We start from the raw sequence: 16025 nt of genomic DNA on the forward strand, positions 1-16025 counted from the left end.
ACACTATAATAAAACGACTTGACACTATAGCAATTATGATAAAATGGTAAACTAATACATCCCTAACTCGAAATCGTCTCAAATGGCATACATAATAATATTTATAACTTAAATACAACTGAAGTGAAACTGGGGCGTAATTACCATTATTGCTACACTATATACTTTATTGTTGATAATATAAAGCATATGAGTTAACACGCGATGTCCACAGATGTTATTATAGCGCTATAAGCTCTCGTCTCTCATATATTTTAAACAAAGGAGTTAAGTATAGATACTACGATGTTCTTTTTGTTTTCAGTGTACGGCGTCGTGCGAAAAGGACGGACTCAGGTACCGAATATTGCAGTGCGTCTGGTACGGCACCAATAAGCCGGCCGGGACCGCCTGCCGCGACCAACCCAGGCCGCCGGTGATGAAGACTTGCACAGGACCACAGTGCGCAACAAGTAAAAATACACATAACTGTACGAACACTTTAAACAAGAGTAGCGACCTCGTTACGTAGAGCGATAGTCGGTAGACAGATGCGAAAAAAAATCCCACAACCTTCCATAATCGCGTGAGGCGTTTTGCAGTCCTCTGTTTTGTGTCACGATCGTCAATCGTTTAGGCCGTTTAGGGTTTATAAATCGATTATATGTTAATTATCGTTTATTATATGATTGACTTTGCCATACGTAATGTATTCGTATCGAGCGATAAGGATATTTCGTGCAAACATTAATAATTTACAGTGAATATAAATATATAATAAAAAGGTGCATATAAATTCTTGCGAAATGTACCAAAAAAATGCAGACATCCAAAATCGTATGTAGCTTGATATTTTGATATCAAAAACCCCTTTTATTATTCGTATAACGAGATGTAGATAATACTGATCGGTTAAAACTTAAAACTGTACAATCAGTCCGGCATTATCTGGATTTTCAGAAAGTCGACAAATTATCCTTCGTTCTCGACTCTAATAATTTACTCACTCGCTATAACGCCCCTAAACTCATTGATTAATGATTAGTATTATAGCATGCTACTACTCGTCGTATTTGTTAACGTTTTAAAAATTATATAATCATGTAAACTGTTTTTATTACAGAAAACGAATGTGTAGATCACAGCAAACACAACTGCAAGAACGTAAAACAAATGAACATGTGTCACTTGCGTCAATACCAAACACAGTGCTGTCTTTCGTGTTCATAAACACATCACCACTGTAATTTTATTTTTCTATTTCAATTTGATTTCTACATTTTAACGTGTTAATAAGTGTTTTAGCATTCATTCCGTTGTACATAATTATTAAATACGATGAGTTACAATAAGTATTAAGTGTAACGCACGTCTTGTTGAACTAATATTTATATTGTTAAGTAGGTGAAATATTATTTTAATTCGGTTTTGAATGTGTGCCGTTGATTACATAATATGATATTTTGTACACTATAGTATACTATTATACTGTTCGTAGCGGTCTATTTTTTTATTGTTCTGTTTTCGAATAGTCGCTAAGGAAATACGTACCTAAGCGAAAATCGCCTACTATTATAGGAGAGGGGAGAGTTAACAACTTAAATTGCAATAAAAAAAATTGTTTATGTATTCCCTCGAACTACTTTTGTTAAAATTTCATTAATAAGTTAATCTAACAAAATTATTTAAGTTTTTTTTCTTTTAATAGGTAATCTGTAAAATTTAAACAAAAATTAAAAACTGTTTCGTATTTTAAACTTCACAGCATTTTCATTTTAAATACCTTATATTTGTAAATGTAATACAATATCCCATTAAATTTGATTATCCATGCATTTACAAATATCGAAATGACATGTGCATAATTTTAATTGATAACTGTTTCAAATTCAAATTTTCTGACTCTTCGCTCAGTTCGCCAAGTGTACTCAACATACAAGACTGTATCTAGCAGAAGCATTTTCTTCAGTTTTAATTATTTATTCTTAAAATTACTATATTTAGTCGCCTGCATCGATACGCAACAACTTCATAAAAAATAAAAAAAAATTTCAGTCAATATTTTTATGATCATATTATCCAAGAAAATATCCTGTATACACTTCTCTATGAGCATTTTAAACAATGTTAAAAAAAAAAATAGTCCAATTATTTTTTATTTATAGGGGGGCTTTGTCACCAAAGCTTTCCTAGATTTCTGCCAACTGATACGTATCAATCTTACAATATAAACGATGATACTTAAATACATTCTGTAGGATATTAATATCACGAGTGAAAAACTTAAATAATCGTTCGATATTTACTTCAATAAAACACTTTATGTAGGATTATAATCATATTATTTTAAACGGGCATTATAGATATTTTTCGGCAGTTTTATTGACAGTAGGTTTCGTTCAATTCTACCACTGCATTCTTCAACACTTCGATCGTAATAGTCATTATTTAACAATAAATATAGTATTAATTATAAATTTTGGTATGTTAATACGATAATTTATTTATGATTTAGGTTTATAATAATAAAAGTTCCACTCTAATCAAATGACTGAAAAATAAAGAATCGAGAATATCCGATACTCAGTATTGTTTTGTGTATGATTTAAATACAATTTAATATAGGTTGATTATATTAAGTATAAATAATAATTATTATTTGTACCAAGATAATATATACATTCCACTGTAGTTCAATATAATTTTACGCCATCTATTATGGCAGATTAAACTTCTGGACATGCTGTAAATCCTTCGTATGTTTGAGTGGCCCCTCAATAAAAATTTAAAAAAAATAATCCAAAATAAAAGCATTTAAAACAATATTATTATACTTCCATAAATTCATGAATGTGTTACAAAGTTACAACACATTTTGAAAGTTTCATATTATAGTCTGTGCTATAGTGTCGAATTTTATTATTTGTTGTATTATTATAATTCAAGTTCTATTATCATACGATACAAATTTCATTTTATTTTATCTATACCTATTTATTCCATTTTAAAGCTAAACTCAAGGTTTCGCTTTGACAAACCTAAAGGACCATTGGGATTTTGGACACATCCTTATTACATCAAAATTTGAGCAGTGTTTTAAAAGTTTTAAGTTTTTCATGTAAATAATAAGTATACCTATACCCAGATCACAAAGCAATCGTTTGTTGCTTGGCAACACGAACATATTAATAATTTATATTCAACATTGTTCGTCTATATACAGCAATTTATAGGTATGCCTAGAATCTATTACTTACCATAAATTAAAATATAAAATATTATGTTAAATATTAAACATTTTCAAAATTACTATTAGACTTGTCATAAACTAATATTATTGTTATTACTATATATTAGTATTTACTTGAGCGGCCAGTTCCAAAGCAAATATATTATTGTGACATATTTAACATAAAATAAATATGTTATAAACGATATGACTGATAAATAGATTTTAGACCACTATTTAATTACCCTATTTTGAGAGATTAGTTAATTTTATCCTCGTCAGTTAGAATAATATAATACTGTATAAGTTTATGTTAGTTAATTCGTATATTAAATATAGGTTTATTATTGTAACCAATTTGTTTTATACCTTCTTATTGTTATTATTACTATTTTACCGTTATTTCGATTTTATATAACTACTTACCTACCTAAATAATTATTATAGTATTACATTAATATTTTATATGTCGACTTTGTTTGCCAGTTGTCATTATTAACATATAGACAAACAGTCGACTAAAAACATTACATTTTATGTATTATGTACTATGTACATAATAGTATAAAACCATTATTATTTTACCCTATCGCCATACCTATACAAATTATAGACTATTAATTAACCTATAAACTTAGTTATGATAAATTAATGAAAACATATTAGTAGCCCAAAGTATCAACTGTATTTTGAAATTTGACACATTTAGGTACAATAATAATATGATGTTTTCAATTTTATTTGTCGTTGAACTTCATTATTTTAAACGCATATAAATCGTAGTCGTTCATTCGGAAATATTGTGCAACATTATTATTATAAACATAATTATTTATACTATATTATATTATAATTTGTTTTGTTGAAATTATAATATGTTAAAATAAAATTGTACAGCGTTGTAATGTATTGCTTTGATATAAACTAAATTTAGTTGAGCCCATAATAATTATTAGGAGACAAATAATAAGTATGTTGATTTGAAAAAAAAATTATGATTATTATTATTGTGCTAAAATAAAAACGAATTTTGTAATAAATTTTTATTTTGTGTCTACTCATTGATTACAATATCATAATGTTATAAGATATAACACAAAAGTTATACCACAAAATAATATATTAATTATTATGTAAATTGTTAATAACTATAATATTATTAAAAATATAGTTCATACTTATAATTTACTTATAATTAATTTTTTTTTTTTTTTTTGTAGATACCTTATTATATGTCTGTAAATTGTATAATGGATATTGTTTTATTACTATACTATTTAATAATGTATAGGTGCCAATAATAATTTATCAACTAACTGAATAATTTCGAGGTTTACAGGTTAGTAGTTGGTATTTGATTATTTTAATTTTTTTATTTAAATAAGAGTTATTATAATGTTTTATAAACTTTCCTATTCATAAAAAATAAAAAATAAATAAAACAATAATCCTGCATTGGCAGACCGCAAATATTTAAGAAAAAAAATTCCAATATGTTTTATATTATTATCTTATTCTTATATATTTCTTTGAAACATATAAAATTCTAATCATTTAAATATAATATAATGCCACTTAAATGCAATCACAATATTAGGTACTTTATCTTTTTTCGAATGACGGAACACTTAACATTTTATAAGGTTTTTGCGGAACACAGCCGTAAAATAAAGCAGTAAATAGTAATAGGTAATATATTTTTTTTAATTTTTTAATATATTAAACAAATATAGCATAAAATAATGTGCGTACAATATGTTGGTGAAATAAACCAACGAAATCTAAAATGATTATATAGGTACAGTATACAGTATACACATATATTGTTATACACGTATTATATCTTTGTGTTTTGATAACAGTAAAAATGTTAAGAGAATGAAACTAGGTAACAATTTTTTTCACCGTTTTTAAAATTTTATCGGAAAACTTATCCTTAATCAACGGAACACCGGTTAAGAACTACTGCTCTATAGTCTATAGAAATGGTATTCAAGGTTATATCAATTAATAAAATAGTTATTTATGGTATTGATCATAATTTAAAGTATAAAGTATTATTTTATTTTTAAACTATAGTTTAAAAATTTATAAGGAAAAAATTTACACTGCAAAAGTCGGTTACTTCTAATTTTAAAGTCATTGGCTGTGCGGAAGTGAGAATTTATAATATTATTTAATAGTATATTAAATTAATAATGTTAAGTTGTTACAATATAGGTACATCTGTGAAAAAAGAATTATCAATAAAATAATAATGATAGGAAAAGGTATGATCTGAACACGGTTTAAGATATACTTTAGATATATTTTAGTGTATCTTAAACCGTGGATCTGAATATTAATATATAGGTTAAACCTATCCTAATATACCTACCTAATAAGTTAAATATAAAATTATATTTTAATGTTACATAATTAAAATACTATAAAAATATTTAAAATTGTTTGTGATTCAATACTTTTAGATATAAGCTACTGGTTATCTTAAATGTAAACAGAAATGTTTTTTAAGCAAATTTGGCGAGTGAAGAGTGAGTTCGTGTATGAAAAATATTATGTAAAACATAGCCACATACGTGTTTGATTGTGTACTCATTACTAAAAATGGGAACAATAGTATTTTGAAAATGTGTCGCACTGTTGCCGCACAACAATATGATATGGTAAAAAATATTATAATAAATTAATAATAAGATCATTAGTTATTCTGGTCTATGGCTCAACAACCATAATAAAAAGACATATCAATATAAAATATTATATAGACAATAAAATAAATAAAATGTATATTAAATCGGAAACATGTATATATTATACACACGAACAATGATAAAGGATCCAGTCTCTTCCGGTCAAAGCTGTTGCCCAAAGTCTGAATAAATTATTCATTAAAAATATAATACAAATATGTATATTATGTGTATAATATAATACATATATTATACATGTATATGAACCAACTAGCTTTCGTTACCCGACGTTGCCCGGGATTTAATTTGCTAGGGCTTATAGTAAACTGTATGCAAATAATATTTAAAACGATGTCAGAATGCCGGGTTGAAAGTTGAAATTAATAAAGATATATGCTGTATACAATCTGTATAAATAGTAAATACTAAATTCACTGATCTACAGATACGAGTAGGTGTATTTAATAAATAAAATAAATAAACAAATAAATTGGACGGCGTTCGTGAAAAAGGGTATAAGTCAAATAATTTAGTTATAGCTTTTGACACTTTTATCATCCAGCGTTGTCTACCAGCTACCTAATAATATATTATTTTATTAGATTGTAGTAGTTGTGCAATTCTGAAGGAGATTTACTTACCTATAACTATATGGCTATATAACTATGGCAATATATCAGTACCTAGTTCTCAACCGGGGTGACAGGAAAAATCAACCAGAAAAGGAAAAAAAATTTAAAAATAAATACATTTTTTTCGAAAAAAAAATCATATTAATATCGGCGTTTTCAACGTTTTTTCTGTGTACTGTATTTCTTTTTTTTTTAATAATAGAATCATTTTTAAAAATATACAGCTAAGATTGTTTATTATTTTGATGCTAAGGTGACGCAGTTTGATTCTAGTGATTAAAGGTGACATGAATCAAAAAAGTTTGATAACTTCTGCTATATATGTATGCATTCATTGTTGACGTGTGCATAATATAAACTATAATGATCTATGAAGCTAAAACAGTGTAATGATTTATATTTAAAATAAAAAAAAAATAAATTTTACTTGAACAAAAATTAACAAAGGAAAGTTAAGAAGAATTGCTAACATTTGAAAAAATTTATAAATAAGAACAGAAATTGAAAAAACATAGGTAAATATTAAATTAATGAAAATAAAAACTGATGTATATTGTTTCAAAATTTTTTGAACGAAATTGTAACGATAAGAACAATAATTTAAAAATAGGTAAACACTAAACATAAGGTGAATCCACCTTGGGTAAACAGTTTATTAGTTCTTTATATTTATTAAAAGAAAATTAATAATCAACTAATCACTTTATTTATAGCAAGCATATTATATTATCAATTGTTATTAATTATATTAGTACGTTATTATTTATTAGTCAATTTTAGTATTTTATTTTTCATATATTTTAATTATAAAAGAACCACCTAAAAGTATAACAGGATCGTGACGTTACACTAAACAACCACGGATGTCGGTATTCGTATAATAACGGAAGTAGTCCCGATAATAACCATAGTCTCAAATAACAGGTAAGTCCCTTAATAATTTCTATTAATAGAAGTGAATAAACAAAATATTGTCTTATGGAGTACGCACGGAATTATTGTCAGTTGTCACAATTCATTTCATTTATCATCAATCCATTAGTGAGTACACGTGATTACATTACCTATATTAAATTTGTTCGTCTTATTTTTTTTTAAGGTTAACTAATCAATAATATTAATATTTAATATAATTATGTAACTTTAGTTGATTAAATTCAATTCAATGTTTTAGAATATAGATCATGTTTTGCTTCAAAAATTGCCGGACAACGGTTATTGCATCCGCCAAAAACAACAACAACATTAATGGTAGACTTGGCAAAAAAATGAATACCGAAAATAATGAATATTTATAATGTTATGCACTTTTATTTTTCATTTTCAGAATGCTATAATATCCGAAAACAGGCCCATTTTGCCCCTTGATTGTACGGATATTTTGTAATTATATATGTTATTATTACACGTAAGTACCTAATAAATCTTAATTATTATTATTATTATTATTATTTTTACTACTTGTTATCCAGGTAAAGGGCCCAAAAATCAGAAGGCGGCACTGGAGCGGTGGAGCTCGGCGGCAAGCGATGACCTACGACACGTCGCAAGACTCGAACCATAGAAAAGAATACTAAGAGAATAACTACGATTCGAACGTTGGGGCTCGTCGAACTGGACGGTAATGGTGAACCGCATGGCCCTCACGCACGTGGATGTAAATAATATTTATTTACATTTATTAAAAGTATAATTTAAATACATTGTTTACTGGATAATGAGAGCACCGCTGAGTATTGCAAGACAGTAAGTAAGCAATAAGCTCCTATAATTTATTATTTTTTTTTGCATTTTTATTGTTATTTTTCTTATCTGTTTGGTGTGTATATTTTTTCAGAATGCATAATTAAAGCTCAAAATGTATTTTTATGTATTTTTCTTTAAGAGCTTTCCTTTGTTTATATAAATAATATATATGCATACGTTATATTACATAATATGTGTAATAGGTACTTAAATACCTAATGTTTTTATTGTTTATGGATATACAAAAAAACAATCATCAACTGTTGACAATGATAGGTGTATATTTAAAATACTTGATTATAATAATTTAAATTTAAAATAATTTGTAAAGATTAACTAAAATAAAATAAAATAGAAAGAAGTTTACTCCTATAGTTGATAGGATATTATGTGGATGCCAAAAAACTACTATAATGGGGAATAGAGATTTTTCAAAATTACTGTTAATGGTTAGTAATTAATAATTAGTATCTAATATCTATTTTATATATTTTTGAAACTTTTGTATAGATAATTCAATAAATGATGGCAATTTTTATGCTATTCTCAGATATAGAAGTAAACGATTGATGAAGCTAGTAATATGTCCAGAAAGTTTTAAAATGTTCAAGCAATTATTCATAAACAGTATCCACAAGCAATATATTAAGTACATTGTGCTGCCTACTGTTTAAACTTAGTGGTTTCTATTGAAAACCATATTAAATCCATTCAAAACTCTATAATGTAAAATGTGTAAATATTTTTTTAAAACTTTAAAACCTAATAATGCATTATTAATTGCAATGATGAAGGTTATTTTGAACTTAAATAATCTCATTTTTCTTTGAAGCAGGGGTCGCCAAGGACGCCAACCTGTTAATATTAATTTTTACATTATCAGTCGATAGCATAATAAATAATTATTATGAAGAAACAATAAATAATTTTATTATTCTTTTGGGTTTTTTTTTTTTTTTGCTCATCAATTAAATCTCTTCTTAAGTCCTAAATTCACCTGGATGTCAATCACCAGGGTTTTAAAATTTATTGACAATCGTATATATATTGTTTTTTTATTTATTCATTATCTTAAATCTAAAATGTTTCTTAAAAAAAATTGATTATTATTTATAAGAAAAATAAGGTATTAAAGCTGGACTAGGTGAACTTGCAATTCTGGCAAACAAAGTTATTGGGAAATAATTAAGTAATTAAAACTGGGCTTAGATGCTCTGCAAAGTTTTTATACAAATTTGAATAGGCTATTAAAAATGTTATGTGAACTACCTGTTTCAGCATCCATCACAGAAAGAGTGTTTTCAAAGTTAAAGAGAGTGAAGACATATTCTAGAAACTAACTCTATTTTATGCATGAAATAAACAACTTAAACTTAAAAGTTTAATGTTCAATTAACATTAAAAAAAAATACTGACATTTTATTTTAGGATTGTTAAATGTATTAACATTGTTGTCAGATCATAATATATATATATATATATATCAATGTTTGGTGCTTGAAGTATGAAATATTTTACTATAATATCATGTAATATTTCACAAAACCGTAAGACATTGTTACTTTTACTTGTACAAATATTAATGATGATTATTTATCAATTATTAATTATATAATCTAAAACTTCTAAGTATTCATTGATATTTATGGAATGAGTGCTGTGGTTGACACATTATTAATATAAATATGAAATATCAAAAAAAAACTATTACTAATGAGTAGTTAGTGATTATTTTCTATTTCCCTAATATTATAAAATTGTGAAGGTAAGTTATGACAATTATACATACAAATAACTTATTTAAAAAAAAAAAATTGTATTGTAACACTGAAATCATGAAATATTTCACAATTTTAAATTTCATGACATTTTCAAACATAATCAGTGTCACTGCAAATGTAATTTCCAAAACGCCAAGAAAACAAACTTTTATATTGCAATTATAGTAAGGTATTATGTATGCTATTATGCTGCATTCAAATTTAATGAAAAACAATGACAAAGCCATGGCTAAATAAATTTATTTATTAATAATTATAATAAACTATAAATTAGTGTTTATTAAAATAAACACTAATGGTTTTATTATAAGTTATGACAAATAAGTAATTTCCCTTTTATAAATCAAATATTGTACAAAACTTAATTTAAGAAACATTAAATTTATCAGTTAAAATAATAATTTATATAAAGTTTATAACTACAATTAAGAAATAAGACACAACAGTGGTTTGTTTTTGTGTTAAACAACAGTTATTAAAAATTCCAAACTTAGAAACTTTATGAAACTGAAAAAATTGGCTAATAACATTGAAGAGTGGAATAAGTTTGGAGAAATGCAGTAAATCTACCTTAGGGTTGATTACTAAAAAAAAAAGAAGGTACTTCTTAGTTCATAAATCATAAATTGGTTTATTCTTTTGAGTTATATACAGTTAAGTAAGCATAACTCATAATTAACATATTTTTAATTTTTGATTACTATGTTGCTTTTGTATAATATTTCTTTGCTCAGGTGATTAAATCATATAAATGTTCTAGTTCGCACCAAACAATTTAAAACTTATGGAATACTAAGCGATGAAAAGATATTCAACAATTTATTGGTTTAACGTTTTTGTAATTCTAGGAGCTTTTGAAATACTATCACCATAAATTTCTTTGAATTAAGGTTCCATGATATTTTAATAAGCCTTATGATTTTTCTGGGTAATTTTTAAGATTGTCCTTTGCAATATGACTTATCCAATTAGACTTTGATGTTTTATTTTGGTTAGATATGTCTGAACTTAGTAAACAAGAATATTCATGTGCAAATTGATTTATCAGATCCCCAGTTATCTACTTATACATTCTATTTCTAAATCATCAAATGGTTCATTAGCTGCTTCAAATTCTTCTATTGCTGTACCAAATGTCAACTCATTGTTATGAGTGACCAAAGAAAGTGAGTCAGGTAACAATTCACAATCTCGGACAACTTCACTATAATTAATAAACACTTGGAATCATTTAAGACTTTCTTCTGAATTATTTTTAAAATTGTTGTTTTTAGTAAAAACAAAGTTGAAATTCTTTCCCAGAATATACTATTTAAAACTATAAACAACAAAATGTATTTATAAATTTCCTCGGGTTTTTATATTAGTAAAATGAATAGTTGGCAGTATTTACTAATATTTTAAAATCAAGGGCATTTGTTCTATTATATGCAGATCTGGCTATATCCTTTAAAAAGCTAAAAAGGTTCTCAACTACATTTTGATTAAATTTCCTTGTTAGAAAATAATAGTCTTCGATCATTTAGATAGTTGAACAAATTGATAGTGATCTTTACATTCATTTGTTCAGGCTTCTTTGACATTAATGTGACGTTCTGTGGCTTTATGAACTAATTTAAGGTCTTACCCTGTATTTGAATTTAGTAACTCTTGATTGTATATTTTCCCCAATATACTTTCTATTGGGAAGAAAAAATCTTTTGAAAGAACATTTTAATTTATTTAAATATTCAATTTTATAAGTTTATATTAATTTAACCTGTCAAGGAAATGATTCCTAGCTAATTTTATTAAATGAGGTACGTGTGAAAACACATGTACATTGATATTAGAAATGCTTCAATGATGTGTTCTCCTCATCTACATTAAGAATATGCGTCAAGCCAATGTTTGTAGATTCATACCACTGACGGTTGCTACATCATAACCAACTTAATATAGTTCTTCTATAATTTTTAACAATATAATATCCATACTCTTTATCCTTAAGAGTATCATAATTATAATAGATTGGCTGCTCTCAATTTTCTATTTAACCTAATCAAATATAATATTTTAAACATTACACATTTTATAATTTTTTTTACAGGTAGGTTAAACAGTCGTCAAAAATATTTTACCTTTAACTACAACTGTTTGAACACACTTGTGTGACCCATACACTTTCTCATACTTTTTCATTTTTGTCATAGCATATTGATTGAGAAACATAACTCGTCAAATTATATCACTTTAATTTTCTGCTCCGAAGTTAAATGGACACCTTTAACATGTGAATTTATCAATATTATTTACACCTTAATAATAATATTTGGGCAGTAAAATATCATTTTATCCCAACAATTTATCTTCTTTACTAGTATACTACATCAGTGGTCTTCAACCGGTATGTCGCGATCCATTTTTGGATAGCGTAAGCTTTAAAATTGGGTCACGATAAGTCTTCTTTTTAAAATAAAAATTAAATTTATATCAGGTAAAAAAATAATTACACTGCTTACATGGGTCGCGAAAAATGTAGCCTTAAAAAAGTGGGTTGCAAATCCAAAAAAGTTGAAGGCCACTATACTACATTGTGAATTAGTGTTTTCAGTAAATGTTATATTATAATGCTTGCCTAATAGTATGTACCATCTTAGACTATAAATTATAATCAATAACAAATAATTAAATATTGGCTGCAAAATAATAACATTCATTTTAATTTCTTTTAATTTAAGAATCATCAGTATTTGAAGTCTAAAGCTTTGATGTGTTACAAGCATTTTCATCCAAGCCCTTAAAGATGCTAAAAAAATGTTCCAGTCCATCTGTATTCAATTTCCTGGTTAAAATGTATTCTAATGCAGAGTTTTTTAAATCAACTAACAAATTTTTCAAAGATGTCTTACTCTTACATGTAACTATTTCTATTAATAACGTAAGCTATTTGATAAATAATATTTAATAAAACAAAATGTATTGTTTATTTTAAAGGATATGAAATATTTACCTATTATTACCCTTTTGAAAAGGTAGTAATGATGTTTTACCATGTACTCTCATCTTTCATTGATTTTATGAATTTAGTCATCCTGTCAAGTAATTGATTCATTTTGAACATTTTCATTCAGACCATAACTTGATACCCCATTATTATATTTTTGTTGAGTGTTCAAAAAATCAAACCAGTCATTAAACAATGAAACTACTAGTGATGCCTGTTATATAAATGTAAACAATTTTATTATTAACACAAGTAACTGGAAAAATAATACTTGCTTCTTCCCATTTAAGTTTGTCTATATAAGTTGTACACCACATGACCATACAAATTGTAGTACAAGTTCATACAAGAGTATTTTGTTCTTTAGATTGATGTGAAAGGTGGTTAGGAGTCATATTGACTGGATGGGTTATTCAGCGCGATTCACTCGGTATAATGGTATGGATGGGTGGGCCCAGGTATTTATAGATACTGATCATTGCCATAAACTCAAATTTGATTAGTTTTTAATTTTAGAATGAATATTAATTTAGTACTCGTTAACTTGAAAATTACATCGTTATTGAAGCACTCACCTGTAGTACTATGAGATATGAACTTGAATTCTTTATTTATTTAACATTAACGTTAGTATAAATAATAATTAATAGTTAAAAAAATATTTAAACGAAAGATTAACCTAGTACAGAAGTGCCGGGGCCCGCGAACGGCCCACAGACAATAATTGAACATATTATTGGCAATTGGCTATTGCCTACATCACATTATCACAACTACAATTTATCATTCATAACTGATTATGAAATACATGGGTACCACGGTGAACACGTTGTCGGCACTGGGCATAGGCTTACCCTGCATACCGAATTGTTACCAAAGTACGTCCGTGGTCCGCCTACCACTATTATTCCATACACGATAACATAACCTAACAATTCCACTCGACATATTCTCTCCTTTGCGATCGGTTTTCCACGTTTGGTGATTTTTAGTCGTTCGTGATTCGGACCGTTTCCGTTCATTTTCGTCGTCAGCTTGCTGTATCGAAGACATTCAATCATGGTGAGTATTACATGACCGTATTAATTGGCTATCGCTTTTAGTTCAAGCTTTTGACAGGTTCCAGAAAACTAAAACGAAACTCGACGCGTACCTGTCTTGTTATAATCAAATGCGGTAAAATTCTGTCTTCCGGCGGTGGACGCCATACGAAAAGTACTCGATTTATGTTGTCGTGGTTTCCAAAAACCATTTTTGATCGCTGTTATCGTATCATCGCAAACGGTTTCAATTTTCTTTCACTACACGGACACGACCATATCTTAACTCACTGATGTACTAATAGTCAATAATAAAAACTATATTACCAGCATACAACTTGTATGATTTACTATTAGTCGCCCCTTGACCCTCCCCAGTGTGCTGTCTAAAAGTTCTTAATTTTTGGTCAACTTAAAGTAATTCTCCAACTATGTCGTTTAATCTCTGTTGATGTTATTGTTCAAATTAACGATTTACAAATAATTCTCCTAAATTGTTACTACTAAGATGCTACCTAGTAAGGCTATACATCTGTGCGTATTATTGAATATTTCACTTTTTCTGATTTTTGTATGCACTCATGTTTACATTTTATAGAGCATAATAATATTCCATGTTAAGACTGTTCAGGTTACTGTGGACAGTACTTAAATATTAGTTTTGAAATCAATTATTATAGGTCCCAAGTGTTATTATTGATTTATTGTTTTCATCTTAAAATCCATAAAATTATAGATAATTTTATTTACTCACATAGATTATCATTGAGGCTGATTTATCTCTTCTACTTAATAATAAGATGCATAAATCATTTATGTTTTTTCATATTTAGATATTGTAATTTTTAATAACCTAATTAATTTGAATGTACCTAGTAAACTTCAGACTATTTTGTTCAATTGAACTTAATGTTCTTATTTCTTAAAGTGTTAAATCATTTTTTACTTATTTATCATGTGATTGTATGTAATGATTTAGGAAATGTTCTCTACAATTACTTATTTTTTAGATACACAAACTTTTATGATAAGTTGAAACATTTTCTTTTATTTGTTCAAATTTTCAGTCAATTAATATGATGTATATTTTGCTTACTACAATTTAAAGAAAAACGATTTTTTTTTTTTAAATAATTTAATTACAAATACCTAAATGTCAACAATTTTTTTTTTTTAATAGTATTTTTTATTAGATCTAACCATAGACATAGGATCTAACCTTATGGACATGCTCATTTATTAAATTAGATTTATTGGTTAGATTGGTTGATGAAAACATTTAATTTAACCGTATATTTGTATACAGATTAGTCTATTACTCGATAGGAAATAATTAAGGCATACCTATATTTTATCTTTATAACTATTATTTTCTCGTTAAAAATTTACTTGTTGATATAAAATTTTATTGTATCTGTTTAAGGATTTGGAATTTAAAGATGTGGAAAACACTCCTACTGATCAAAAGAGGCACAAAATCCGTATCACATTGACTTCCAAGAACATCAAAAGTTTGGAAAGTGGTAGGATATATTTTTATTGTTTATACATGTATAAACCTTAGTATATTACCTTATAATTGAAATATTCATTACAGTGTGCTCCGAGATGATTGCCGATATTAAGAAGAGGAAACTGCCAGTTAAAGGACCAGTACGTATGCCAACAAAATTCTTGCGTATCACAACTAGGAAAACACCTTGTGGTGAAGGTTCAAAGACATGGGACAGATTCCAAATGAGAATTCACAAGAGGGTGATCGATTTAAAATGCCCAAGCGATAAAGTCAAACAAATCACCAGTGTCAACCTCGAACCTGGTGTAATTGCTGAAGTTAGCATTGCTAGCGAGTGATGTGTTTTTTTTTATATAATATATGATTTGAATGCTACGACAACTAATATCATGTCTAATAAAAGTTAAAAATTACATCATGCCG

The 16025-nt window shown here is 26.8% G+C and overlaps 2 protein-coding genes and 2 long non-coding RNA genes across 10 annotated transcripts in view; 3 read left to right on the forward strand and 1 right to left on the reverse strand.

Moving 5' to 3' along the window:
• The window catches only part of LOC114127316 (ADAMTS-like protein 1), a 170817-nt gene extending 168646 nt beyond the window's left edge, over window positions 1–2171 (forward strand). For 4 of the 5 annotated variants that reach the window (XM_050201985.1, XM_050201986.1, XM_050201989.1 and 1 more), the window contains 2 exons: window positions 305–452; window positions 1103–2171. In XM_050201985.1, the coding sequence (XP_050057942.1) occupies window positions 305–452; window positions 1103–1209 (255 nt within the window). In that variant the 3' untranslated portion in view covers window positions 1210–2171. Of the gene's footprint in view, window positions 1–304; window positions 471–1102 lie in introns of all 5 variants that reach the window. The other variant, XM_050201988.1, reaches the window with a different exon arrangement.
• A 4089-nt stretch (window positions 2172–6260) lies between these two features.
• Window positions 6261–9216, forward strand: LOC114127366 (uncharacterized). Of its 3 annotated transcripts, XR_003592670.2 has the most exons (6): window positions 6261–7574; window positions 7708–7784; window positions 7861–7941; window positions 8006–8283; window positions 8371–8728; window positions 8790–8882. It is a non-coding gene; the product is annotated as an uncharacterized LOC114127366 (long non-coding RNA). The 3 variants fall into 3 exon arrangements; XR_007603855.1 differs by lacking the exon at window positions 6261–7574 and having other exon boundaries at window positions 7583–7784; window positions 8830–9216; XR_007603854.1 differs by lacking the exon at window positions 6261–7574 and having other exon boundaries at window positions 7583–7784.
• Window positions 9217–10671: 1455 nt separating this feature from the next.
• Window positions 10672–13778, reverse strand: LOC114127374 (uncharacterized). The gene is made up of 3 exons (XR_003592671.2): window positions 13053–13778; window positions 12181–12323; window positions 10672–12097 (listed from the first exon to the last, which is right to left on the reverse strand). It is a non-coding gene; the product is annotated as an uncharacterized LOC114127374 (long non-coding RNA).
• A 162-nt stretch (window positions 13779–13940) lies between these two features.
• LOC114127375 (40S ribosomal protein S20) lies at window positions 13941–16017 on the forward strand. The gene is made up of 3 exons (XM_027991599.2): window positions 13941–14108; window positions 15510–15609; window positions 15684–16017. Exons 1-3 carry the CDS (start codon window positions 14106–14108, stop codon window positions 15938–15940), a joined length of 360 nt encoding a protein of 119 aa, XP_027847400.1. The 5' UTR covers window positions 13941–14105; the 3' UTR covers window positions 15941–16017.
• The last annotated feature ends 8 nt before the right edge of the window (window positions 16018–16025 follow it).

Source organism: Aphis gossypii, chromosome 2 (assembly GCF_020184175.1).
Source record: "Aphis gossypii isolate Hap1 chromosome 2, ASM2018417v2, whole genome shotgun sequence".
Taxonomy (NCBI): domain Eukaryota; kingdom Metazoa; phylum Arthropoda; class Insecta; order Hemiptera; family Aphididae; genus Aphis; species Aphis gossypii.

Excerpts from the sequence above, each read along its gene's own strand:
- LOC114127375 (XM_027991599.2), top strand. Across the intron at positions 15,610-15,683 it reads CATCAAAAGTTTGGAAAGTG|TGTGCTCCGAGATGATTGCC; the intron begins GTAGGATATATT and ends TATTCATTACAG.